Here is a 27189-nt window from a genome sequence, read left to right on the forward strand (position 1 = left end):
CATGAGAGCTTTTGCCACTAAAAAACAAACTTACAACACCTGGTCCAAATGTGCCAAACCAATAAGCATGCCACCATAAGCCAAATCTCCTTAAAAAATTCAGAATTTGTATTAGGTCTCACCCCATCACATAGGAACATGCTACCACTCTTCACTATAAATCCATGTCCTTGTGGGTTTAACTATTCTGCCCAACCTTCCCCATTTAGGGTCAGACCTTGTATGGAACCCCACACAACATTCCCATTCACACCGCAAGCTGCCACAATTATGATTCTTCTAGTCCAAATGTTAATCGCCTATGTACAATTCCAGAAACACTAAGAGATTGATTCCAAAGCATGTCCACATAACTTACAACCAACCTCACCACCACGGGAACCCAACCACTCTCCTATCGGTACCGCCTTGTGGCTAAGAAGCCACAACCAAACCTATATTTTTTCTGGTGTATCCAACACCCATAGCCTCCTCCAAAACGACTTCAAGAGGTCATCTGATATGCCTTTATCCTTCCAACTATTGCGAACCGTTACAACGCCCACCGTTTTGGAGCCAATAATACATCTTCCAGGCTTAGTATTGTACTCAAAAAATGTTTTCAGTTTGTTTGTTCACGATGTCTACCACCATACCTCAAATGGATCCCACACCAAACCATATAATGACTTGTTGTTGAAAAGCCATATTTTACAATCATGATCAAGTGTCTTAGGGTTCGGGTTCAAGCCACCTCTTACCCTCCAACACTGCCACCCGCACTGCCAACCACCTACCATCATCCGTCAATGCACTTAGGTTACCCCACAAACACTCCTTGTTAGTTGAGCACTTGCCACGGATAAGTTATGCATCACTCTCACCTACAAACCAACCTGACCAAACTCCCTCTTCCGCGTTCAACTTACCTAATCCATCAACGACCTTATCTATCAATTGGCTCACTTTCACTAGTTGTCCAGTAAACCTATTGCTACTAGCATGACCCTCCCGCCTCTTCATGTTGAAAACCTCCCATTCTCTTACTAACCTAACCTTGTGCCCTAACAACTTCTGGGTTTCAAAACTAATGGGTCAGCTTTCTCTTCCCATTGCGTAACCATTCTTTCACCGCTCTAAGGCTGATACTTCCACTTTTTCCAGGGGGGGAAGGGGAGTTCATGCCATTTTCCCTATTGACCTTTGCATTGTTTAGCATGGCATCGGGTGTGCACAGTACCATCTCTTCAACATTAATTATCTTTTGATCCTGTAGTAGACCCTCCTTTTCCTACAACACGTCAAAACTATTTCCCAACCTTACATGAGGCATAGTTGTGTTTCTTTCTTGCTGCAATCGATTTTTACATCCCAAAACCAGAGCCTAGGCGTCTGCTTTAGCCTTCTCCGTCTCAACCCCATTAATGGTGCTATGACCTTCCACCCCTGTATTCTCTTGCCTAACTACCTGCCCTTTGTCCTTTCCCACCCTCACGTTACCGTTGATCTTCATGGGGCATTCCTTAGCAATATGACCCTTCTTTTTACAGTAAAAACATTGGCTAGGTAAGCCCTCGTATTCCACTTCCATATCTATCAGTCCCGCTTCCACATCATGAACCCTGATTATAGGGGGGAGTTTGGATGAGCTTTGCACAAGCACTCGAATCTTAGGGAAATCCATGATTCTATTTACCATCGTTGGCTTTGAAGGAAAAACTATGCCAATCTTATCCCCAATCTTTGGCATCAAGGGGTATAACTGCCGATGAAGATTTGGAAACACCATAGAAATCACCTAGGCATTACAAATTTTCTTGTCTTCCTCCATAGCGTTGAAGTTAGCATGCCACTCCAACAAAAGAGCTCTTCCATATTTGAGCTCTATAAATTTCATATCAATAATCCGCGATACATCCTCCTCGGCAACTTCAACATGGAAGAAATTTCGTCCCATATTGTGCACATTCAGTATCTGTGGGACCATATGCATAAGAGCTACTTGTAGCATGTCATGATCCATACCTCTATTAGGCCTACCACCAAGTAGCTTACAAATGAACAATCATTTCTTTAATCTTTCAATCTCCGCATTAAGAATTTTGCTTTCTTCCTCGGACAGGAAAACCTCTAGCATCTCAAAGCTCACTTTCGTATCCATTTCTTTATCATGACCCCGTCTTAGGCATGCATTATGCGCTTGACCACATTCTTGCAGAAGATTTTCTACTTCCAACATCTCCTCTATGGCTTCCATCTTTGTAGCATACTCCAATTTTTGTGACGACTCGCCTTGCAGCCCTTGTTGCCTCCCCTCACTCATCACATGCCATAATGCATGGTTGGAGTGATCTCCCCCAATTGTTTGCCTCCTAACCTCATTACTCCAATCCTCTGCCACTCCCCACACTCTCGAGTCCTCTGTGCAATTGACTGTGGAAATAACCACCGCCTTGCTACTGAGTGGAGCCGTATCCTCCTCTTCCATCCAGCTCGCCTTCTGTGTCAAATTGACTAATTCCTTACTCATCCTCCTATCTCAGCCAATAATTTGTTGCCATGTTTCTTTCGACATGTCTCCTACTTTCCTTCAGCCCCCATTTTCAACTTGATGCTTCTCCCTATCCTTGTTCCTACCTTGCCATGCATACCTTGACTCTACCAACCTTTCGGCGGGTACCCTTGCCATTGTTACCTTAACTGCCGTTGTTGATGCCTTAGTGCCTGTTGTTGGCTCCTTCGCCCACATGTTCCTTTATCCTTGTATATCCCTCTACTACCTACGCCCTAATTGACAAGACATACATGGCATTTGAGGAGGAGGAGAGCTTAGCATCGACCGATTGCGTTTGGGGCACTCTCTACAACCCTAAACCCCACTCCGACATTTTTCCTCAACATTTCTACTCTGATACTTATGAAGTTAGGTTAGAGTAAATCACTTAACACTAATATCATAAGATTGAGAGAAGAGAGAGATGAGAGAGAAAGATAAATAGATAGATTTTATTATCGCCTTCAAAGATCAAATATGACCAATGAGACCAAAAATATAATGTTTCACGTAATACATGTGAATACAAGAAGAGACTTTCGATGTTCAAGAATTTTACTATTGATTATTACAACTAAGATTGCACACTATTATTGTGAGAGAAATTTGTGCAAGGGTTAGGTTTAGTCAAAGATGTGTGGATTGTTGAATGTTATGATAGACAAACCATTAGATCAAAGTTTGATACTCAAACTCCATAACTTGTTTACCATAACTTGTTTACCATAACATGTGCATAGCCGACTCACCTCATCAGCTCTATCCCAACAACTTGTCTCAGTATATGACCCTCCACATTTTTCCCATGTCATAATATATTTGTGTTGCAAAAAGGTCTCTTTCACAAAGGAATCTAATTAATGCATAATGAAACAAGGTTTTGCATTACCTATGCAAAACCATTTTTCCATATCTTGCATCCAACCAAAACACGAAAAATTTGCTTTTATGTATTTTTCAAATATTTTTGTTTGGTTTTTGTGTGATTCTAGGAAATCGATGAGAGGGCCTTACATGTACATAACAACCCTTTCCATGGCAATAATCTCAATGAGAAGTTATCCTGTATTATGAAGTAGGAGTGAGTAATGTATTTGCTTCTTCACTTGGAGGCTTTTTGACATTTCGAGTCTAGGCATGTTGTGATGCTCCATACCTTCACATGATAGAGAAGCATTGATGTCACCAAAGTGCTGAAAATATATTTCTTGAGGGCCCAATATTTAAATTCTCTAACTATCCATGTGGTCTCAAGCATAGTATGAACCATACATACCATATGTGCATTCGCATTCGTGAATGTTTCAATCATAGTACGTAAAATTTGTGTTCGTCTAGCATAACATTCGTTGTCCTACGTTGGAAAACGAATGCGAATGTTATTCAAACATTCTTATGTTTTTTCCCTTTTTCTTTTGTTTTTTTCCATTTTTTAGGCTTATTTACCTCATAATACATAGTTAATCCAAAAGTATGGTATTTATCATTCTTTGAGGGTGTTTTTCTTTCGCGAATGATTGAAACATTCTCGAATGTGAATGCACGTATGTACGTATGGTTCATACTATGGTTTCAATCATTCGAGTATGGTAAACACCCTCGAAGAATGGTAAATACTATACTTTTGGATTATCTATTTATTATGAGGTAAATAAACCTAAAAAAATGAAAAAAAACAAAACAAAAAAAACCTTAAAAGGAGGGGGGGGGGGGGGATCAAACAATGTAAACCACCAAGCCCACCGTTAAAGAGACAGAAAGAAAATCGTTTGCGTACATCTAAAAAATGAGGAAGTCCAAAAAGGCGCAAAATGACCTTTATATTTTTTCTACAATGTTTTGGCCACAAGGCTTCTAGATAGTTTAGCTTTTCCTCTTGAGGCTTCTTCTCCTACACCTATACTTGCATCCTTGGTACCATTACGGATATCATTGTCCAGCAATGAAACATATGGCTTGTACAAAATGGTCTAGAATGACAAAGTAAGTTGATTTTCGAACAATTAATGATGGCCACATTAAACGAGGATGACAATTAGTATAAAACTATCATGAGGTTTGAGAAAAAGGAAGGTTTGTAAGTGGACGATAATAAAATCACATATGCAAAATGTGATGCCTATGTTTGGTATTTTGTAACATGTGTTGAGGGACCATATGAGTTGATAGTTTGCATGAAAGGGAGTTGTAAATTCAATGAAATCTTTAAAAGGCCTCAAATTAGATGTAATATGAAAGTTGCCTGTAATTGGTTTGGAGCTACTAAAATTGTCTGGTAGAAAAGGTAGGGTATTAATCCACTTTCTGTAAAACTTCTTTTTTTTCCAAACTTCTGCATACATGACGAAATTATTAGGCTGAAAACATTACAATGGCTTTAGCCATGATGACCTATAACAAACCACAAAGAAGCAGAGTGAAAGACTAAAAAGAATGACATTGGACATCCTATATGTAATGAACGTCTAGCAAAAACCCCTTTTGAGGATGATTCATCCTGACCTTCTTCCATTGAACAATCAACACATACTGGTGCATTTGAATTAGTTGAAGAATTCTCTACACTATGGAAGGAATGGATATCCTCAGAATGCTCCTTAATTTTACTTTTAGAATGTTCATTAAGTGAACCAATGTGACAATCGACTCTTTGAGTAATACAAGATATTAGGCATTATTAATCAATGATTTATACCATCTTAATTAGTTAGGATATTAATCCATGGGTTTTCTTTTGGTGCTTTTTTTTATATAGTTCTTACAATTTCATGACTTGCAATCACATAATTTGGTACCACCTTAATGCTAAATATTCATCATATTAATGTAGTATAAATAATTATTAGGAAAGATTAAAAATTAAGGTAGGGATTAGCAATACTCGAAGTACTATTATAATCTTTTGAGAACATTGTTTTACCCAAGGTATTTTTCTAAAGCCTTCGCAGTCTACTTTTCATAGTGCACCCAAAGTGAAGTTAACGAATATTTCTTGGATCTCGCTACTTAAAGACTTCATATCATTTGTGTGTGTGTGTGTGTGTGTGTGTGTGAGAGAGAGAGAGAGAGAGGTGGTATTTGGCAAATGGTAGATACATTGCGTTTAAGGGGATTTTATCTTTGTTTTGTTTATCTCCCGCCTACTAGTTAAGTTATAGGGTGTTGTCTCTTGTAATTTACATTCAAGGTACTATTGTCTTTTGGCAGTTAAATTGCTCAACTATGCGGTGACTACTAGCTCACTCTAAGGTTTAAAATATTGTCTCTTGCTAGTTTAATTGTTATGTGCCCATGGCTCAATATGAGGTATAAGATGATGTCACTTGCTATATAACTCATTCGTGGGTGTTGAGGATCTCTTATTATTATTCACCGTCGTAACTTGTTTTTGACTTCTTGTTTTACTACAACAACCAAGACCTTAGGAAGTGGAAGGGATCCCGATGCCTATAGGCTATGGTGTTCTAAGAATCTTTTGTTTAGTTCCTATTTCACGCATGGAATAATAGAAGATCGTGAGGAAATACCATAATCCTATGGGGTTTTAGCAAAAAATGAGACCTAACGAATTTGATCTTGTTCCCTTCCCGAATATTTCCAATTTAGACGCTAGATGTATTGCTTGTGTTCATTTAATATCTACACTAAGAGCTCAATATGAGCGGATTGATGGCACTAATGATGCTGCAGAACTAATGGGGTTGAATTTTCGAAATCGATGGTGTACTACACCGATGGCCGCAACAAATGGAATGGATATACTATGGAAGTATGAAGTACCCAAATGGTTGTTCCCCCCTCCCATTAGATGAACGAGGGGCGTGAAAGACATGGCATGTGGGATAGTGAATGTAGGTGATGTGCATGAAAGGATGGCTACAGCCATATGTGAAAGTGTAAGATAAATAAGCAAGATCTCTTGTGCAGGATAGGATAGTCTTGGCTCGGCCTTCTCGAGAAAGGGATTGAGTTTGTGTATATTTTAACTAAAGGAGTATATTCTTTTTTGGAAAAAAAGAAATGTTCTTTTACTTTGTAATGAGATGAGCTTTTTGTTCATAAAAGAATAAGAAAGTATGAGGAAACACCTCAAATTTATCGGGGATAAACCCAAAAAACAAAGATGATCCCTAGCTCTTTTTGTAATTGTGGTCATTTCAATGAATGGGGGGGGGGGGAGGGGGAGCACTTTTTTCGAGAATAATGTAGAATGGGAGAGTAGAGAATCATGCAATCAAGGACACTTGAAACCGCGTAGAAGGGAATAGATATGGTGACGACTCGCGTAGAGTACTCTTTTGTTGGTGGCTATATTCATAAGCGTGGGCTCCCTAAGTGTTGACATTAATACCTTTGCTTTGTTCTCTCTATCCCAAGGGGGGGAAACCATGTAAGAAATGGTGGGGTAAACAAATAAAAGAAAGGAGTTCATGTAGGCAGGGGTAGGAAGAACCCATTAAAAACACACGTTAACCTTTTTAGGTCAATTTGTCTTCTTCCTTTGGATTGCCTTAAGGTAAAGGGCATTTGTTTGTCAACCGTTGTTATGCCATCTCATCTTCAATGTCAACATTGCCTTAACACAATCATATTATGTTTGCAACGTGTGCACATACTACCTTGTTTCTTGTGTTGGCATGGCCTTCCATGCCATTAATGGTATCAATTTTCAAGACCCTGGGTTGTAGAAAGTAGGTTGTAAGGTTGGGCTTGTTCCTAATCTCGGCTTCATTGTTTGGCAATTACAGCATGATCGAAAATCCTTCAGTTAATCGAGATAAAAGAAAAAGGATTCAACAATTTCAATTGTATGACAAAACAGAACATCAAAACCACCGCTTGAGATATGGCACCCATAACATTAGGTACGAGCTTGGCCAGGAGTGTGAAATGAGTAAAACGTTAAATGGGGGGTGGAAAAAAGGTAGGGCGAACAAGCGAATGGGGCATCCAAAACATTCGGAGTTGGAACTATGTGTAAAAGTCTGTTATACGATGGACGTGCACCCACGAGAGCGAGAGAAAAGAGGAGGGGTTCACATTGTAATCTATTCTATTGTATAGCATGCAGAAATCTTGTTGTGTGGTGGTGGGTTCAAATCTACTTGAGGCCACACATTGAATTCAAGCTCTTCTTCCTTCCTTCCATTTACATACAAAAAGGAAAACTCTCCTTTTGGAGTTAAAAGGCAAAAAGCAAAAAGCAAAGAGAAAAAAGCTTCTCATATAATAATATAAAGAAGACAGATGAGGGAAAACACTGAAAGAAAGTCAGCAGAAAAAGGAGCTAATAATAATAATAATAATATTATTATTATTCTGTGAAAAGAAGAAAAATAAAACTAGCTCCCTTTTTTTCTGAAAACAGAAGAAGATATATTTTTATTTGTAAAAGATAAAAAGGGGGGGGGGCTGAAAAAAAAGAAAGAAAGTACAGAGCATTAAATGCTTAGTGTTTTATTTCTTTGAAAGTACACTTCATTTATGTAGGCAAACAAAAAAACAAAACCAAATAAATATACATAAATAAACAACATACAGTATATATATATAATATATATATAAATAATAGATATATATTTATTCACTCCAAAAACATCTCCTTCCATTAGTTATAAAATATAAATAAACAGTATATATATATATATACAAATAAATAAATAATATATACATATATATATATATATGGATATATGTATATATATATTATTTATATATATTTTTGCTGTTTGTATCTCTTTTTGGCTTTCTTTCAATCTGTGAAGAAACTAAATAACATATATATTTATTTATTTATTTACTCCAAAAAATCTCCTTCCATTAGTTATAAAATATAAATAAACAATATATATATACAAATAAATAAATAATATACATATAGATATATGTATATATATGTACTGTATATATATATATATATTTGCTGTTTGCATGTCTTTTTGGCTTTCTTTCAATCTGTGAAGAAGCTCTGCTCCATTTTGCTCCCTCAGAAGGAGAGAGAGTCTTTTCTGCCTGTCACTCAATCTCTGTCTCTGTCTCTGTCTCTCTGCCATTGCCTGCCTGCTTATGGAAATGGCAATTGCAATTGCCATGGAAATGGAAATGGAAATAATGCACTCCTGCATTGCCTTTTGATAATTGACTGTTCCTGTTCCTTGGACAAGAAGAATATGAGATTAGATCCAGCCCTCCCCCCCCCCCCCCAAAAAAAAAAAACTGAACTGATCTGAACTGAACTGAAGCAAATCTCTTTTGCTCTCTCTTCGCATTCATGATATTTAGGTAAGCCATGGATCCTGTTCTTAGTAGTCTGCATTCGATGATTTTTAGGTAACCCCATTGATTACCTGTTCTCTGTGCTCTTGTCTGCATTTGATGATTTAGGTAGTTCCATCGAATGCTGCTCTTAGTAGCCTTGCATTGATGATTTAGGTAACTGTAGATCCTGTTCTTAGTTAGTAGTCTGCATCGATGATTTAAGTAGTAGCCATTTTATCCTGTTCTTAGTAGTCTGCATCGATTATTTTAGCTAACCATTTTTATCCTGTTCTTAGTAGTCTGCATCGATTATTTTAGGTAACCATTTTATACTGTTCTTAGTAGTCTGCATCGATTATTTTAGGTAACCATTTTATCCTGTTCTTAATAGTCTGCATCGATGATTTAGGTGACTATTTATCCTGTTCTTAGTAATCTGCATTAGGGATTTAAGTAGCCATTGATCCTGAATCTTGAACGAAGACTCTCAAGAAGAAGAGCAGCAACTTGATCATCTATCTGTCAGTGCAATATTTTTTTTTTATGTCTGCAGAAGTTTAATCACATGCCGTCAATCTTGCGGTGCAATCTCTGCACGGAAAATATCACCATTGATCTGCTTTGAACAAAGGTTCTGAATTAGAAGCAAGAAAGAAGAAGAAGAAGAAGAAGAAGAAGAAGAAGAGCTAGTTTGTCTGAAAGAAAGCTTTGAATCAGAAGAAAGCAGAAGTAAGACGAAGAGGAGCAGATGAAGACGAAAGAATCTAGGGTCGCGCTGCAGTATAATAGCAGAATTCTTCCTGAGCTCTGGCTTTCTCTGTTAAAGATCATGAAGAGAGCGAGTCCGAAGAACCTTCCGAGAGCATCATCCTCATCCTCATCCACTGCAGAGACCAGCAATTTTATGGCTCTGATGGAGATACTAAACCCTAGCTCTTTCCTGCTCACCTGCACAGCCACTTCACTGCACACAGATTCCTTCAGATGGCCTCCAGCTTCAGATTCCATCGCCACGAAAAACAGTGATTCAGAAGCGAAGGCCACTGAAGAAAGAAACCCTGCAGGAACCACTGATGAAAGAGACAGTGAAGAAACAGGCGACAGAGAAAGCAACGGTGAAGAAAGAAATCAAGAAGGAACAAGTTACAGAGAAAGAAACGATACGGAAGAAACGAAGAAAGAAGGAGAGGCAAACGAAAGAAGAAGAGGAAGATTCAGAAGTATAAATATTAAGACCAGTTTAGGAGCTTTAATGGCGACCTCCACTGACAGTTACGCACGGCCTAAAACTGATCAGTACAACACAAAAGGTCGACATAAATCGAGCATCAATGATACTGAGGTTTGCCACCATAGCCAAATGAATATTAACCCTTCGTCTTCGTCTTCTTCTTCTGTTTCTGCTTCTTCCTCCTCTTCGTCTCTGCTACAATCAAGCAACAGTGAAGAAAACGGTAATGGTGCAGAATATCATACTGCTTCTTCTAATCATTTTATGGCAAGCATTAGTGAAAGTGAAGAGATTTCCTCGCGCGATATATTCTTTGACTGCACAGTGGATGGAAAAACAGAAGAAGATGATGAATCCATGGCATACCTTAATGTTTCTCCACATAAGATTAAACCTACAGAGGAAGCTGCATTATGCAGCATATCAGACCATAACCTTCACAATCATTATCTGCTTTCTTCAGCTTCATCTAACCTCAGGAGGAACAAATCTTCTACTGAGAAATCTATGATCAGTAAACATAACCTGCGTAACCATCCTTCTGGTTCATCCCCAAGACCTAATCTCAGCCGTATGCAATATACGGACTCATCCATAAATAGCCATAGCCATTTTTCTTCATCTCCTTCAAGTCCATATACTCGTAATAACCATAGCCGCCTTTCTTCATCTCCATCTACTCATCACAAACACAGTCATCTTTCTTCATTTCCATCTCCATCTTCTTATCACAGCCATAGCTTTCTTTCTTCCCCTCAATCTCCGTCTACTTATAATAGACACAGACATCTTTCTCCATCTCCACCTCAACCTGCCAGTAAACCAGCAAATATTGGTCATGCTCCATTAACATCCAAATCAACTCTGCACCAGAGTGAAGCCATGGCCAAATACTCTCATGATCCTTGCTCCGATTTCGTCTCTTCCATAACCGAGATGATCATTGCTCACGATCTGACACAGAGATCAGAAGACCTGGAAGATCTCTTTCAGTGTTATCTCCATCTTAACCCACCGAAACACCATCCCACCATTGCCCTTGCGTTCCTCTCAGCGATGGCAGACCTCCATGTGTATTCATCGTCACCGAGAGAATGAATGAGTTCAAGCTATTCTCAATGAATGGCAAATTTAGACGAAGGGCAACCAATCCCCCTCCTCTGTTGCTGTCTCTCCGTCTTCAATTCTTTGTTGTAAAAACATAATATTCACTTCTTGAAGGAAAAAATCAAAAACAAAAACAACCACTGTATGGTAGCAGGAATAATGGCTTCTCAAGTCTTCGAATTCAGGGTTTAGGATTAGGGTTTAGGAATTCCTTGCGTTGGGAACACAAGAAGGAATATGGAAAACCTCCCAAATTACCCCTGAATTGTTCATTTCTTTGGGTATGACTACCCGCGAAAAGCAAAGAAACCACAGCTCCATCATAACAATTAGGGTTTAGAGGAAGGGGTGTTTGATGCCATCTTTCGGAAATTCCTGTGATCAAATGCGCCACAATTTAACCAGGCGATCACGCCCATTTAGCGGTGGCAATTAGTTGATCAGGAGCTAATCGGATATGGATTATTAGTTGGTCGTAACAACTTGGATCAAACTGCATCTTATTATTGAATTCATGCCTAGATCTTCCGGTGTTCACTCTTTATGTATGTACTTAAACCAAGGCAATCCGATTCCGAATGTATATCAACAAAATGTGTATTTCATTTGCTTAAATTAAACCTGGTTTAAAATATGCTTACTGATGATGATATATGATCTTCTATTTGCTTAAACTCGGTTTAATCGCTTACTAGCCTTCAGCTTAATCGTGGCTAACAATGGGATTGCATCGCCCGCATTGTAGGATTTTCGAGGGATTCTCATACAATACAGTCTCTTATTTCTTCCATAAAACTAGGGATTGCCAAGGTTGCGTTCAGTTCGAGCCAAACCGAACCGCTAAACGGCTGCTTAACTGCTTAACTATGTCATTCCTGGTTCGATAGAGGCTTAGAAATTTGTAAACGGTTTGGTATATATTCAAACGCGGCTTAACTATGTCGTTTCTGGTTTCGGTAGAGGGTTAGAAATTTTGTAAACGGTTTGGTTATTCTTGGGTGTGGTTCTAAGGGCTCAATTTGGTTCACTTTGCAAGGGCTCAATTTGGTCCACGTTGAGGGTTTATCGGCTTGATGGTTTGGAGGACATTCTTAAGATAAATGCTAAATGTATTAATTTCTAATGGTTTGGTTTTGTTTGGGGGAGTTAGACGGGTTCCATTCGGTTCAGTTTGAGACTTTATGTGCCCAATGGTTTTAACGGTTTCAAAGGTGGAATAGCTTTATAAACTATCTTATATAACATTATACATATACTATGAAGTTTTAACTTCGGGACTTAGGGACTCTTTTATGTTAGAGCTTCATTTTTAGTTAAAATAGAAATAAACTTATCTTGATCAATTAAAAAACATTGTCTCTACAATCGCCAACAACAAAACCAGACCACGAAACCGTGGTTTTAACGATTTTTAAGGTTATAGAGATCTTAGAACCATTTTGTTTGAGCTTAAAGACCGTCAATCATTTGGTTCGAGGCGAAGCCAAACCACGGCTTTAACAACATTTTAAAGTTATAGATATCTTGAAGCATTTGGTGTGAGTTTGGAAATCCCTGAAACAGTTTGAGCATTCAATTTTATCAACTTTTGTATAAAAGGGTTTGAGTTTGAGATGCATGAACCCAACCCTCGCCATTCCAAGGATAAAACCTTGTATCATGACCAATTAGACACGAAATGTCCATTTCATTTGTAAAAATGTGTTAACCAAAAAATGATACTTCTAATTGTGGGATATTAAAAATGTAATAATAATGTCTTATATATGACAGATACGTGGAGCCTTATTAGAGTGTTTTGTCATTCACTTATAGTCTTGTTGTTACTCTAAATTACAAATAAACAAAATCAAAGTCAATGAATGATTTAGGAGATTCCCTATGAAATCGCATTTTTGTTTTGTTTTGTTGCTTGTCCTTTGGTAATGCTTCATGCATGAAAACGAAAAAGGTTATCATCACATCAATCAAAGTTTGTTGAGCATGAGTTTTGAGTTCAAGCCCCTCCCTTATTTCTCTTGGTTCCTCTCTCTAATATCCAACAAGATGATTTGATACTGACTCAGCTTTCTTTTTCCAAGTATTCTTTTGCGCCCCTAGTTGTCAACTCAATGAAATAACAAAATTTGAGAAGCCGACATTGTAAAATGCTCGAGTAATCATCTATGACTAACCTCATAGAGTTAAGACCTTGGACCAAACTGTCTTGAGCATGCCCAGGATCTTAAAGTCAAGAACCCATGTAGCCTACCTTTGTCAATTTCAATGATAAGCATCAACATCAACGAAATTTGGCTTGTTTCGGTTTACTGGTATCCGTAGGGCTAAGTAGTAGCTACCATGTCATACACTTCTTAAGGTCTTTTGTACATTCCATTGCCTCTGTTGCTACATAGTTCCGACCTTCCCTTCCCTTTTTGCCTTTTTACATTATGATTTAACCACTCACCAAAATCTAAACCCGTTGAAGCTCACGAAAACATTCGCCTCCATGCCAACTAATCAAGCAAACATTCACCTAGTTAGTTGACTCTTTAGTTATGCATACTCTAGTCACAAAAAATGACCGTAATCTCTCCTTAAAGAATAATCTTGTATATGGGTCCCAATAGTCTAAAAAAAAAATTCCAATGGTAAGAGGAAGCTTCTTATTAACTTATTCATTTTCACAAAATATCCAAGTAGGCGGGTTTGAAACCGAAAACAAAATAGATTTTCTAGCTAGTCCATGAAAGAGAATTAGAAATTTTGTTGAATTGCTTGAACTATTGTTTTTAGCAATTGGGTATCACAAGATTTGAGTAGTATGTGAATTTGAAAACCTACTCAAACGCCACGTTATTGAAATGGAAAAATACCTGGATTTCCATGAACTCAACAGCAAGTAAATTGAAAGTGGAAATATATATTAATCTCCTGTATATATTACCATGATTAGGTTGGTGAAGTATATATATTGATTGAAGTTGGATTGTTTGTTGCATTTTAGTTTGCAAGAGTCAACATTGTCTTACTAGAGAAAAGAATGGATTAAACTTAATTCAAGCCAAAACCAATCAATGGTGCTCTCATTTGCGGTGCCAAAACGGGGAGACCCCTATCCAACAAGGAACACCTAATGTTCAAGGTTATGGTGAATTCCAAATTTGTGCCCATTACAAAAAATGTACAAAATGTCATGCTTGTATCAAAGGGCATCTTCAAGAGGAAACAAAATGGCATGTTTGTTTACAACCATTTACCAATGTACAAAGTATCATGTTTGAATTACGTACTTTATATAGGTTAGACATGTCCTTTTCTCCATCTTAATTTCTATTTATTTGTTTTATAGTACTTTTGTTGGTAACATGTTATAAGGTTATATTAATAACACAAAAAACACATTGTTATGTTAGAAAAAGGTGACAGAGAGGTCACATATGGTGAAACTATGTATTGAATTGTGATGCTTCAATTTTGAAGACGGGCACTCAAAGTGTTTCAACTAGACAATTATCTATGCATCCTCACTATTTTCAACTATGTTTTCGCAACAATTATGAAAATAGGATCCATTTCTATGTGATATTCCGGGAACTTGGGCTTCCAATTTTAATAACGTGTAAACTAGATGTCTTGGAATCATAAAAGAGTATCCTATTAACCAAAGATAGGAAGAAATTCCATTTTGCCACAAACGAAATGTGAATATAGTCCTATTGTTAATAGATCTCACATTCTCAATTTCAAATGAACATGTAAAAGAGATACATCCATGAGACCAAATATCAACTATGATAAATAATTGATATGTCGATGTTTAAGAGTTATAAAATGTATCCATGGCTCCAATATCTAGCAACATGAGGTATGATAGCAATACACGGTGTGTCGAAATCATCTTGATATGTGCCAACGAAGGCTTTAGTATTTACCAATAGAGTTACCTCTATGAAAGGTATGCCAAAGAAATATGCATCATAAGAGTATGAATGGCACAAATGACAGAAGTGATATAAAAATAGACAATTGCATACTTTATATTCGATAGAAACTATGATTACACGACTTTGTGTAGTCTCCCTTGGCATCTCCTTCATTCCAAAAATGTTTCAAACAGAATCTTTAACTTCAAACACAAATAGAAGTTTGTCTCACATTTGGATGCTAAAGAACCATCTTAAGGAGAATATCTTTCAAGTAAACTAAATCTTCGGCAACAAGACATGTATGTATGAAGTGAACACAGGTTCTAACTTGGACACGAACTTTTGTAAAACCTCAAAAAAGGTTTTAATTTAGAGTCTTTGGGCCGCACTTGGGGATTCTACCTCTATGACGATTTACTTCTCCTCTAGGGTAGTGTCAATACCCATTAGATATACTCAAAATACCCTTTGAGTTTTTCGACAAAAGTCATTTAGTGATATTGAATTCCTTCTAAGTTTTAAAATGCAAGAAAAATCAGAAGCTTCTATTAGATTTGTGAATATGCGAAAGTGCAAAGATTGTGAATATACAAGCAACTGTTAATCAAGTGTACAAGAAAACGTGTGTACATTTAATGCCAAGATAAATGTAAGGAAAGATCATAAATGTGTGCAAAAGAAGCTTTTGAAAATGTGGAAGAAAATATGGAAATGAACCAAAAATAGGTGCAAAAAAGTGCCAAAGTTTTAAAAGGTTTGTGATTGTGCATCAAGGGTAAAGATATCAAACACGTAAATGTGAAAGTGATGAATGTGAATGTGTGTAAAAAGCTTTGCGAAAAAGTAACATGTGAACTTGTACGGAAGAGAAAAAACGTGTGAAGGCCTCTATTTTCCTTCTACTTCTTCCCATCACCTTGTGTATAGGTCTTCTTTTGCTTTTTGCTCACGAGGAAGATGGTATTTTGGCGTGAAGGGCTTTGTTGATATTCTCTATCATTCTTGTTGTTGAGCATCTCCTCCATGCTTCTATTCTAACATAAATCTATACCTTATAAGTCTTAGCATTTGTGTCGTTCACAAGGATGACCATTGTCATAATAATAATGCATGTCAGATTTGTGTGTGTGTGTGTGTGTGTGTGTGTGTGTGTGTGTGGATGGGTGGAACCCCTAAATGGTAAGGTCCCAAACTAGGAGATGGATGAGATGGAGAATATTTTAGAAGAAGAATTTGATTAAACTCCAGACCTTTATGCACAAAGGGGTAAGGATATTTTCAAGACCAAGCTACTATATTAAGAATAAAAATCAAGAATTATTGAAGAAACTTAAAGTGTATTTTAATTTTTCTTCTTCTTCTTTTTTGGTACCCTTTTCTCCTCATAATGATATGCCTTTACATATGGGTCTCCCATGTAGTTATGACTAGTTATGCATCGTGAAGGGACACTTTAACCTTCTCATACACGAAGGGCGAAGCATGTATAATCATTTCGAGCACATGCTTTAGTATTCCATACCCCTTTGTGCATGAAGGTCTCAAGTTTAAATATCTCTAACCTATTCTTATATAGGTTAAATATTCCTAATTAATGTTTTTTTCCCTAACGTCCTATGAGAAAAATTATCTAACCTAGAATTGGTACGTTTGATCAAAATCTCTCTTATATCATTGTAGTAAATTGTGATGCACACAATCATGAACTTTTATAGGGGATGATGCCAATGAGTCTCCTCCTGTGTGCATGAATCCCCCATCTCACATAAACGAGAATGTGAGCTAATTCATACGGAAGCAATAGTGTGTGTCACATGTGGAGGACAAAGGAATTATCCCTAACATACATTGGTGAGTGTGGTTTCCCATTTGGAGAAAAATATGGTTTTATATTTAGTGCAGCACTTGTAACATAATGTATGAAATGTGAACCTTCACATCTAGTCCAAGTCATGATAAATTGGCTATACAAAAAATCTCATTTGTTATAGAATCCATTAGGGCATCTTTAAAACAAGTAAAACATATCCCATCTCCCAAACCATTTCGTTATATCTTGAACATATCTAGAACTTACTATTAGGGAGCTCTATATTTGCTTTACATAAAAATCTAAAAATTGAACATGAGGAGATTTTTTTAACCTTTAACATGCACTCAACAACACTCCTCAACCCCATGATCTTGATGAAAAATAATCTAGTCTAAAGAAATTAGGCGCATGAAGAACCTTTATAAAGAAATGGTTTTCGTATTTCTTGAAAACCCAACATTTGATTCCTCAAGCAGTGCAAAATCTATAATAAGCCTTCATTTCTATTTAAAGCAACGAGTAACACATTCTATTGTTTCATGTTGGTAAATGTACATATTATAAATTGGCAATAATTACATTCCTAATTATAAACATATTGCAATAGACCCGTAGGGTTAATGCCAAGACATATCACCAAGTCACCAATTCCATTGTTTTTTTAGCCTAAGCAAACTCAATTATACAATCATAATGGGAACTAATGAAATGGTGTTGATAGAAGAGAGAGTGTGTGTGTGTGTGTGAGAGAGATACATAGATACATACATAGATTTTTTTATCGTCTTTAGAGGTCAAATATAACCTATAAGACAAAAAATATTACATTTCACTTGATACATGTGAAAGTGAGTAGTGATTTTTGATGTTCAAGAACTTTACCAATGAATGCTCTAATCAAGTGCACATTGTGATTGTGGGAAATTAATGCAAAATTTGGGCTTGGTCGAAGATACATAGAAAGCATGGTCAAATACGATAAAAGGTAGCGCATTGTATCAAAGTATAATACTCAAGATTCTCAAACTTGTTTAAGGCAAAGTGTGGAGTTGACCACTCTCATCACTTGTGCCCCAACACCCCGTCTCACATTGCAACAAATGTGAGCTAAGTCATGTGAAAGCAATTGTTCAAATAGCAAACAACTAGATGAGCTCTAACATGAATCAATATGTACAATTTCCTCATTCCTTGATGAATATAGTTTTGTGGTTAGGTACATGTGTAGTATAACGTGTGAAATGTGAGCCTCCATATTTATTCAATGTTATGATACATTAGCATTATAAAAAGGCTTCACTTACAAGGAAATCTAGTGATGCATCATGAAGAATGCGTATTACATCCTATCTACCAAATCATTTTTCCATATCTAGTATTCAACCAAAACACAAAATTTTGGTTTTATATATATTCAAGATCTTTTTGCTTGATTTCCGTGTTATTCTAAGAAGTCAATGTGAGGGACTATTTTTCAACCTTAAGCATGTGTTCAACAACCCTTTTTAAGAGAGAGAGAGAGAGAGAGAGAGAGAGAGAGAGAGAGAGAGAGAGAGAAGGTAATCACACAATGTGGATGACTCTAATAAAACCACTAAGATACCCAATCAATTCAAACTTTGTATATGGACATGCGTGAGTAAATAGTACATATAAACATGAGTTTATTAAAAAGTGTCACAATTGAGAGTGCATACTCTCAAAGATGTGCGGAAAGTATAATTAACTGTGATTAAACACAAACCATTGTATCAAAGTGTGATGCTCATACTCACAAGATTGTTTAAGGCAAAATGTGCAAAGTTAACTAATCTTAACAATTGTACCCAACTTCCATTTCACACCAAACTTTGTGTGAACTAAATTGAATGGACACAATGGTTTAGAATCAAATAGCAAACAAAGGGGCGAGGTCCAACATATGTTCATGTGCGCAATCTACGCATTTGGCAAAGAATATGGTTTTGTTGTTCGATGCAACATATGAAATATAACGTGTGATCATGAGCCTCCACATATTTCCCATGTCTTCATACCATACATTATTCACAAAAGAATTTATTTATGGCCTTATTCACAAAGGAGTTTATTTATGCATCATTTAAAGAGAGAGAGAGAGAGAGAAAGATTTAAGCATATTTGACAAACTTATTTTGATTCCCATGAGGGTTAGAAAAAAATCACTCCATTGCTAAGTTACAATGTGGTAGTATGGGTACCTCAAGCATCATACTTACCTATCATGGGTTGTGAATGGCATGTTGGTCGCAATGTACATCTAAAACTCAGAGATGTTCTTTGTGTAAAATATTCTACTCAAATGCCCTCGATCTCAAGAACCCCTAAAGATGAATGTACCATTTTGAGGTTCCTACACCTTGCCATTCGGTTCAAATGTTCATTCTCCAAACTGGCATACATAATCCAACCAAAACTTCACAATCTCATCCCTAAATTAGCATAAAAACTCTATGAATATAGCACTATGACAAATTTGGGAAGTGAGCATGCTTTCTATATTACAACAAACATATCATTGTGTTGAGACCCCTACGTCAAACAAATTAATGTAGTACGAAGATGTCAAGGGACATTACCGGAAAAAATTCCATAAACCTCGACGAAACACTTCCAATGATGCAAAGAAGAATTCAACCATGCCATGATCAATCCAACTATCCACCTTCAAGTGTAACAATGAGAAGAGCCAAGCTAGCCGCAAAAGAGTATTTATACCCTATATATACCCAGCAAACAAGCCTGTTAAGCAAACATCCTTGACTTGCTATTTGCTTATAATAATATAATACAAAGCAAAATACCTGTAAATTTCTTATCAGATAGCAACCAATTTTGAAATTTAACAATAAGACCTTTTCATAATAGAGGACATTTGTGCAAATAAAGATTATAAACAGAAGCATTTGGATCAATTCCCAAAGCCTTAAGGGCTTTTCAGAATTTTCCCTAAAACAAAAAAGAAATCTTTCCTGCTTAATATCTAGATATACATATATATATATATATATATATATATATACCATTGATGCGAAGTAAATGCATTTTTGTCTCAAAATTAACTTGTCTCGGAGCCATGGGTTAACTGATTTGGGTTGAAATAATCCCCAATCAACAATTATGTCCCAATAGAGTTGATAGCAAGTTGCAAAAGCAGATGAGATAATGAAGAGTATAAGCCATTCTCTAGAACCATTGTTTTGGAAGGTAACTCGGGTTATCACTGCTACTATTGCTGAGATGTACTTCCCACCATTCCCAATCTGTGCCTGATTGCCCTCATCCATCCATATCCGCAAGCACTGTTTATAGCATTACAATAATCATCTTTAGCATTTGGTGTTTGTGTCTGAATTCCTCTGTAAGGGTTCAATGGTAAGGATTAGGGTTTAGAGTTTAAGTACAGGGTTTAGCATTTAGTTTAAGGACTAGGGATGGAATATATTGTTATGGTTTAGGGTGTTTACAGTTAGCATTGATGGTTAGGAATTAGGTAGTTTGACAGTAGTGTTTACGGTTAACCATTTAGGCATTCAGGTTTGGATGTTGGGTGTTTAGGGTTTGTATCGACAATTACTGTTTAGGGTTAGCATTTAAGGTACAGGTTTACAGTTAGTATTTAAGATTAGGGATTAGGTTGTTTAAGGGAGCACATTGGTTTAGGGGTTAGGGTATTTGGGGTTAACATTTATGGTTAGGGTTAAGAGTAGTAAGGATTTGTGTTAAAGGTTTAGGGATCAGCATTTAACATTTAGCTTTTAGCAAAGATTAATACCTGCATTAATCTCCACCAGTAGGGTAAAACAGACACACAATATATAAATTCTTGGAAAAGTGTGTCCTCATTGCAAGTTGTCGTCGTCTGTAAGTTAAACTTCCTACAGATGTAGTAGCAAAATATCCATGCGAAGTTTTGAAAGGCTGTAATCTGGAAACAGCTCTTAACATTTCAACACTATAATGTTAATATTTATTTCCAGAGACAATCTTTTTTACATCTGAAATCTCCTTGTTCTATCAACAATACATGCCTGGCTTGTGAGTTGATCCGCAAGGAAGAAATCAGAGAATGTAACCTAAGATTTCATTGAAAAATAACAGGACAAAACATTAGTTTGTGGCAAATTTGGATATCACTGAGACACTATTTTCTTTCAATATATAATTATTCCCTTGCATCATTTTTCACTCATTGTATCATGGGGAACATTTCAACATTAATATTATAATGCCATTTTTTTGGAGCTACAGTGATCTTATATACTAAACATATGAATAGTGTTTATCCTGAGGTTAACATCAAACCCATTATTTGAGACTTCAACCCACAACCTTAATGTTATAAGAAGCTCAAAACTTTACCATTACATCATATTTGATATATTTGTGCTTCAGAATTTCAATTTGTACTGAAATCCTTCATCAATGCTGAATAACTACACTGATCCCGATTATATATTATATGACAAGGAAAAAAAGAGGGACAACCTTATATAAGGGAGAACATATGATATGCCATAACTGGTGAAGAAATGTGAATCGGGTCGATTTGCAGCATATATCGAATGGAAGTATCAGGAATAAGCAACACAACACCTACTAATGAATAACAATTCCAATAACTGCACTGTTTGATTCAAAAATATACTTAATTTATCAATTTGCTGAATTTGTACAAATCTTACCAGCATAATAGTTAGAGGAAGCCCTGAGGTTTTGGGAGTATTGGAAAAGAACAGCTGCATAACCATACCACCTAGCAATATGGTGGTAAATGCTGTGCTCAATAACATAATATCATAAAATCCAAATTTCTTCCTTGGTGGAAAATCCAAAATGACTCCGTAACTTATGTGGAATCGTTGCCAAATGAACACATTAAACCCAAACATGTATAAATGTAGAAATATCAGCCCCAGAGAGCTGCAAGGACATTCAAAGAAAGAAAAAAATTTGAATGGTTTTAATGTATATACCATACACACATCAAGAAAAAACCATTAATCCTCAAAATCATTCAAAAAAACGGGAAATTACATTGAAAGGTCACCTTGATGTGTAAAAATCAAATTGTGTCAGACTCGAATCGGTTGGAAGTTTCCATGGAGGGTGTATGAAGATGAGTAGCAGAATCAAAAGAAGAATCATTGAAGATCCTGAAAAGACCCCTGCCATAGATTGATATCCCTAGTAAATATCATAACATAAAAATAGTAATATGAAGAGAATTTTTTTATATATATGTTTTACAAAAAAAATTAAAACAAGGCTCATTAAATATTGACTTAAATATGGCTGGTCACAAATATTAATCCTTAATCTGTTATCAAATTGACTAATGGATTGTTCCCTCCCACTCCCTCCCTCTCGTTTATTAACATTGTACAAAGAACCAGGTCATAAACAAATACAATGCACATTAAAATTATATGAATCTCTAGGGGAATATATGGTTAACATCAAATATTAAATTAGTAGTCCTGCTTTTTTAGTAGGATATAATGGACTAATTGAATCAATTACCTGATATACGTGGAGTTATGTTTTGAGAGTCAACAAGTGAGTGAGTGAATTTAGAAGATAGAGAGAGAAATCCCCAATATGGCATGCAGTATAGGAGAAGGTATATATGGTGTAACAAAGATGTACAAACATATTTGGATTTGAACCCGAGACCCTATGTTGAAGGCCTAATAGCTTACCATCATGTAAGCCTATTAAAATTAAAAAATAAACAGGACATACCTAGTCAAGTTCCTAATTTTTTCATGAATTAAGAAAATTGAGGTTACTAATGAAAATCTATCATACTTTCTTGATTTCTTAATTAGGTAAAGTTTCCATATAATCAATGATACTTGTTGAGACTTCTGACACACCTAAAAGAAACATCAACTGCTGGTTGTTTTTCTTTCTTGTTGCCTTCAGATATATAAGAGCTTCACAGTGATCGTTGCTTGTGAAGTATTCAGAAAATAGAGACTCAATCTTCTCCATCATCTTTCTCACCTAGGTTGGCACCATAAATATTAGAATTTATTTCCCAAAAAAAACCAATTGGCAAACTTGGTATTTAGGATTTAGACCCTAAACCTAGATACATGGAAAACATCAGGGCCAATTTATAGCATAATGGTAATTTTTCAAGAATTTCGGAATTTTGTGGCTACAATTAAATTAAGGAAGACAATTAATATTCATAAAAAAAGATGATAAAGGGAGATTTTGATAGATTAAACCTATTTTCTGCACTTTTACCTATCAATTAGCCCAAACATTTATATTTAGTAAGTCCAAAATGTTCTTTACTTTTTAAACTGGAACTTCTATACATTGTTTTTATGTTCAGTGTGAATGTTCTACATTTAGTTTTCTTTTAAATTTCACATATATCATTTTCCTGTTTCATTGGCATTCCTTTTCCTTAGCTCTTTTTAGTGTTCTAACTTCTAATTATTTTGTATACATATGTGTGTATACATGCATAAATCTATACATACGTTCAAATTCTTGGTTTGATTTTACGAAGGCATATTTGCAATTAAAAAATACAGAATATTATTAGATATTTCAACTAAGTTTATTGAAATAAGAGTTCATTTATATTTGGCCTATTATTTCAGATTGTGGATGTCAGATCATAATGCATTCATATAAGTGAACAAATGGCTAAGAGAAAGAGTAGAACAATGAAGAACCACAGAAAAAATAAATATAGATACCCCTATTAACATTAATGTGCAAGGGTAAGCTTCTGGAAAAATCTAACCTTATCAGAGGAAGAAAAGTATGAACATTCTGTTGCTTTAAGATACACGTCAGAAGCATTCTGTCGTGTGATCTGCAGACTCAAAAAATGAAATTGTTGTCTTAAATTAATGTCAAATACAAAGAAAGAGAAAAACATATATATACAGACAGACATATACATATATTTCTTCATTATAAATGCACATGTAAGGTGATCCTTTACCTTGTCATATTTCTTCAAAACCTTTCTGAGAACTGCCAAATTGAGTGAGCTGAATGCATGATGAAGAACAAGAGCTAAGTTAAGCTAGAGACAGACACAAAATTAGTGATGTATGTTGAGGCTAAGTAAAGTAGTGGAAGCTTAATCTATTTAACAAAACCTTGTTCTTTCCAAGCTAGAAAATTTTGAATTACCTATAGTCCTTTAAAATTTTGAGGCTCCTGTATAACTCTATTAGAGAGCATTGAAGCACTTTATGGTTTAGCTTGGATTTGGACACGCCAACACAATTTACTGTATTCCCCTCAACTTCACCACTCTTATCTGGGATTATATTTAGGAAACATAGCTAAATTAATATACATGAACATTAAAATTTGGTATCAGATATTAAATACGTTCTAGCACAGTACATACCAAGAGTCACTTTATAATGTTTATCTTCACAATCAGTCAAGGAATTTCCTGAAGTAAAATGTGAGAACATTGTTTCTTCAATCAAGGCATCCATTTGAGACAATAATTGGCTAGCCCAGTTGAGGTATTCTTGTTCTTTACATCTATAAAACTTGTTAACCATGTTGAGTTGTGCATCTAGCCTTTTGAAAAACCTCTGAACTTCAGCTTTATATGGTGTTCCTAGAAGCTCTGTCTCAAACATGTAGTCCCCTCCATGTATATCACACTTCTTTTGATGTATAATCTGTTGCACTCAACAAAAAAGAGTATCAAACAAACATATCAGAGCTGAAAACCTGACCAATTAATATGCATATGAATGGATCACAGAGGAATAAACTATAATACTTAATGTTTATAATCAAGCAACAATCATCTCTCTCTCTTTCTCTCTAAATTTCTTCAATTACAACATTCATTAGTCATAATGAACATTAAGATCCTCTACTCAACTTCACACACTACATGCAAATATTTCACTTATGTTCCTGTAGGCCATGTTTGACATATGAGGACAATAATAAAATCTATCTAGTTCAAAAAATCTTTCTAAATTTCTCTCGAAGCCTCTCTCTCCCCCCCCCCCCCAGGGACAAGAAGAAAATCCAAGGGAAATATACCCCATTAGCTTACCATCTCCACGCCACTTTGTGAGAATAGCAACCACCTATGGTGCTTAATTTGCCTTGAATCCTCCACAGGGCTTTTGTAGGAGCTACAAATATATTCTTGGTCTATACTATGTTCATAACGACTGTACTTAAAGCATCCCTGATCTCGACTATGGCAATGCTTCTCCAGTGTTTCCCTTATTTTCTTCAGCTCCTGCTTCAACTGTTTGTAATTAAAATATCCATGTTTCCATTCACACACTAATTGTCTCTCCACTTGTTCTTCAAATTTCACCATTCTTTAAATATTTGAAAATCTCCCCTTATGTTAAACCCTCTACCTCAAATATATATATATGGTAGAAGGTATTTTGCATAGGGTTTCGGACATAACAAAATCTCAATTCTGAGAAGCTTCCAGAAGTGTATAATGTATAGGCATGTCCAGATATGCCTATGAAGTATAGGTATGTTCAAATGTGTGTACAGAATATAAGCATATTTAGATATATGCATATGTATGTTTGGTTATGTGTATAGTGTGTATAATCTGATATGTTTATAATGTGTTGTTATGTAAAAGCCTGTAAATTCAAGTAGAATCTTAAAGGTATATGTGGGAAAAGTATATTGTAGATTCTTGTGTTTAGAAAAGTTTCTTTTTGAGGGACTTTCAGATATGGATATAGTGCACGGATATGGTGTGTCAAAAAATCATTGGAGAGTTTTGATTGTTCTTTACACAGAGATGCTGCAAAACGAGCTTACAAAGAAAGGAGTACATGAATCAAAATAAATGGAGCAGGCATAGTAATATATCGCTCTATCTTTTGTCTTGCTTTCCGTTTCTTTCTTCCTCTATGTCTCTCAGGTTGATGTATCAATTTGTGGGGTTTTGTAATTTTGTGGAAATGGATAGTGGGTTGAGTTAGAGCTAGGCCTAGGGTTGGGATAAAGGTTATGTTAGGTTAGGTTTGGCTCTATCCCTATCTAGCTTTCATGGGGTGTTTTCCAATTTGAGGAAACGGGCTATGGGTTGGGTTAATTCTCTCATGATTTAGGGTTATGATTAGGATTAAGGTTAGGGCTCAAGTTAGCTCTATACCTCTGTTATTTTGTGGACTTATTTTCGTTTGGGAAAATAGGTTGTGAGTTGGGTTAAATCTCCCACATAGATCAGGATTAAGATTATGATTAGGGTCAGAATTATGTTAGCTATCTCTAGTTCTCTCTCCTAGATGAGGGTAGGTTAGGGTTGAATCTCTCTCCATCTCTCATTTTTGGGGGTCTTTTTTTAAAACATGGGAAAAAATGGTAGTGGGTTGTGCTAGTTTTGATCCCACATATCAAGTATAGGGTTGTTATTCTCTGTGTCTGTCCTTTCTGTAGGCCTTCCCTGAATTCGGGGAAATTTTAGGTAGTTGATTGAGCTAGTTCTGGTCTCATAGATAGGTTTAGGATTAGCCCTTTGTATCTTTCTCTCTCTCTCTCGATCTCTCTGTCTCTCTAAAGGAGAAAGATATAGGGAAAAGAAAAACAGTGCGAGATATATGCAGAAGAAAAAACAAAACAAAAAAAAAAAAACAGCGAGGGGAGGGAGGGAAATACCTTTCGTTTTCCTTTTTTCTATTTTTGTTTTTCTTCTGCTGTGAGGCGTTTTCCCGCAGAAGAGGTAATGGTGGGTGGGTACGAAAGCATCCATTTGTGCCGTTTCTTCTGTCTTTCTGGGCGCACACACACAGAGAGAGACAGAGAGACAGAGACAGAGAAAGACAGAATCTGCATTTGTGTGTGTCTGTTAAACAAAAAGCAAAATTCTTTTTTCCTCCCGCTCCTCACACTCTGCACGCCTCTTTCTCTCCTCTCCTCGCTTTTCCTGCCTCCTTCTCCTTCTCCTTCTCCTTCTTCTTCTTCTTCTTCTTCTTCTTCATTCTTCTGCATTCTTCATTCTTCTTCATTCTTCATTCTTCTTCTTCTTCTTCTTCTTTGTGTCTGAGGCATGTGTGTGTATTGGGTAAATTACAAAAGTAGCCCCCACATTCATTTCATTTTTTAGAGGGTTTAGGGTTTAGGGTTTAGATTTTAGAATTTAGGAGTTTTTAGGGTTTTTAGGGTAGACTCTTCTCTTGACCTCTCTATTAACGAAACATTTCCAAAAATAGCCCGCCATTTGTCACCCCCCGTGTTATGCACGTGCGCACACACACACACGCTCACCTTTTTTATGCATTACTACACGCATCGATTGCCTCCTCCCGTCCGTCTGTGTGAAACC

At 36.2% G+C, this 27189-nt stretch overlaps 2 protein-coding genes across 4 annotated transcripts in view; one reads left to right on the forward strand and one right to left on the reverse strand.

The window, feature by feature from the left end:
* Positions 1-11687, forward strand: part of LOC147859163 (uncharacterized) — a 73076-nt gene extending 61389 nt beyond the window's left edge. The window contains exons 1-2 of one of the 2 annotated variants that reach the window (XM_087326511.1): positions 9050-9109; positions 9201-11687. In XM_087326511.1, the coding sequence (XP_087182637.1) occupies positions 9540-11120 (1581 nt within the window). In that variant the 5' untranslated portion in view covers positions 9050-9109; positions 9201-9539 and the 3' untranslated portion in view covers positions 11121-11687. Of the gene's footprint in view, positions 1-9049; positions 9110-9200 lie in introns of those variants that run through there. The other variant, XM_087326512.1, reaches the window with a different exon arrangement.
* Positions 11688-18991: 7304 nt separating this feature from the next.
* LOC147859168 (phosphate transporter PHO1-like) lies at positions 18992-26833 on the reverse strand. 2 transcript variants are annotated; one of them, XM_087326127.1, is made up of 14 exons: positions 26523-26833; positions 24262-24547; positions 24039-24168; positions 23845-23893; positions 23641-23712; positions 22751-22880; positions 21922-22039; positions 21557-21794; positions 21360-21467; positions 20903-20947; positions 20647-20799; positions 19895-20173; positions 19451-19590; positions 18992-19263 (listed from the first exon to the last, which is right to left on the reverse strand). In XM_087326127.1, the coding sequence occupies exons 2-14, from the start codon at positions 24503-24505 to the stop codon at positions 19170-19172; spliced, it is 1800 nt and encodes a 599-aa protein (XP_087182253.1). In that variant the 5' UTR covers positions 24506-24547; positions 26523-26833; the 3' UTR covers positions 18992-19169. The 2 variants fall into 2 exon arrangements, with proteins under 2 accessions (XP_087182253.1, XP_087182252.1); XM_087326126.1 differs by lacking the exon at positions 26523-26833 and adding an exon at positions 24937-25227.
* Between the last annotated feature and the right edge of the window lie 356 nt (positions 26834-27189).

This window comes from Azolla caroliniana, unplaced genomic scaffold, assembly GCF_043228905.1.
Source record: "Azolla caroliniana isolate FFs.n. ecotype wild unplaced genomic scaffold, voAzoCaro1.0.p SCAF_10, whole genome shotgun sequence".
NCBI lineage: Eukaryota > Viridiplantae > Streptophyta > Polypodiopsida > Salviniales > Salviniaceae > Azolla > Azolla caroliniana.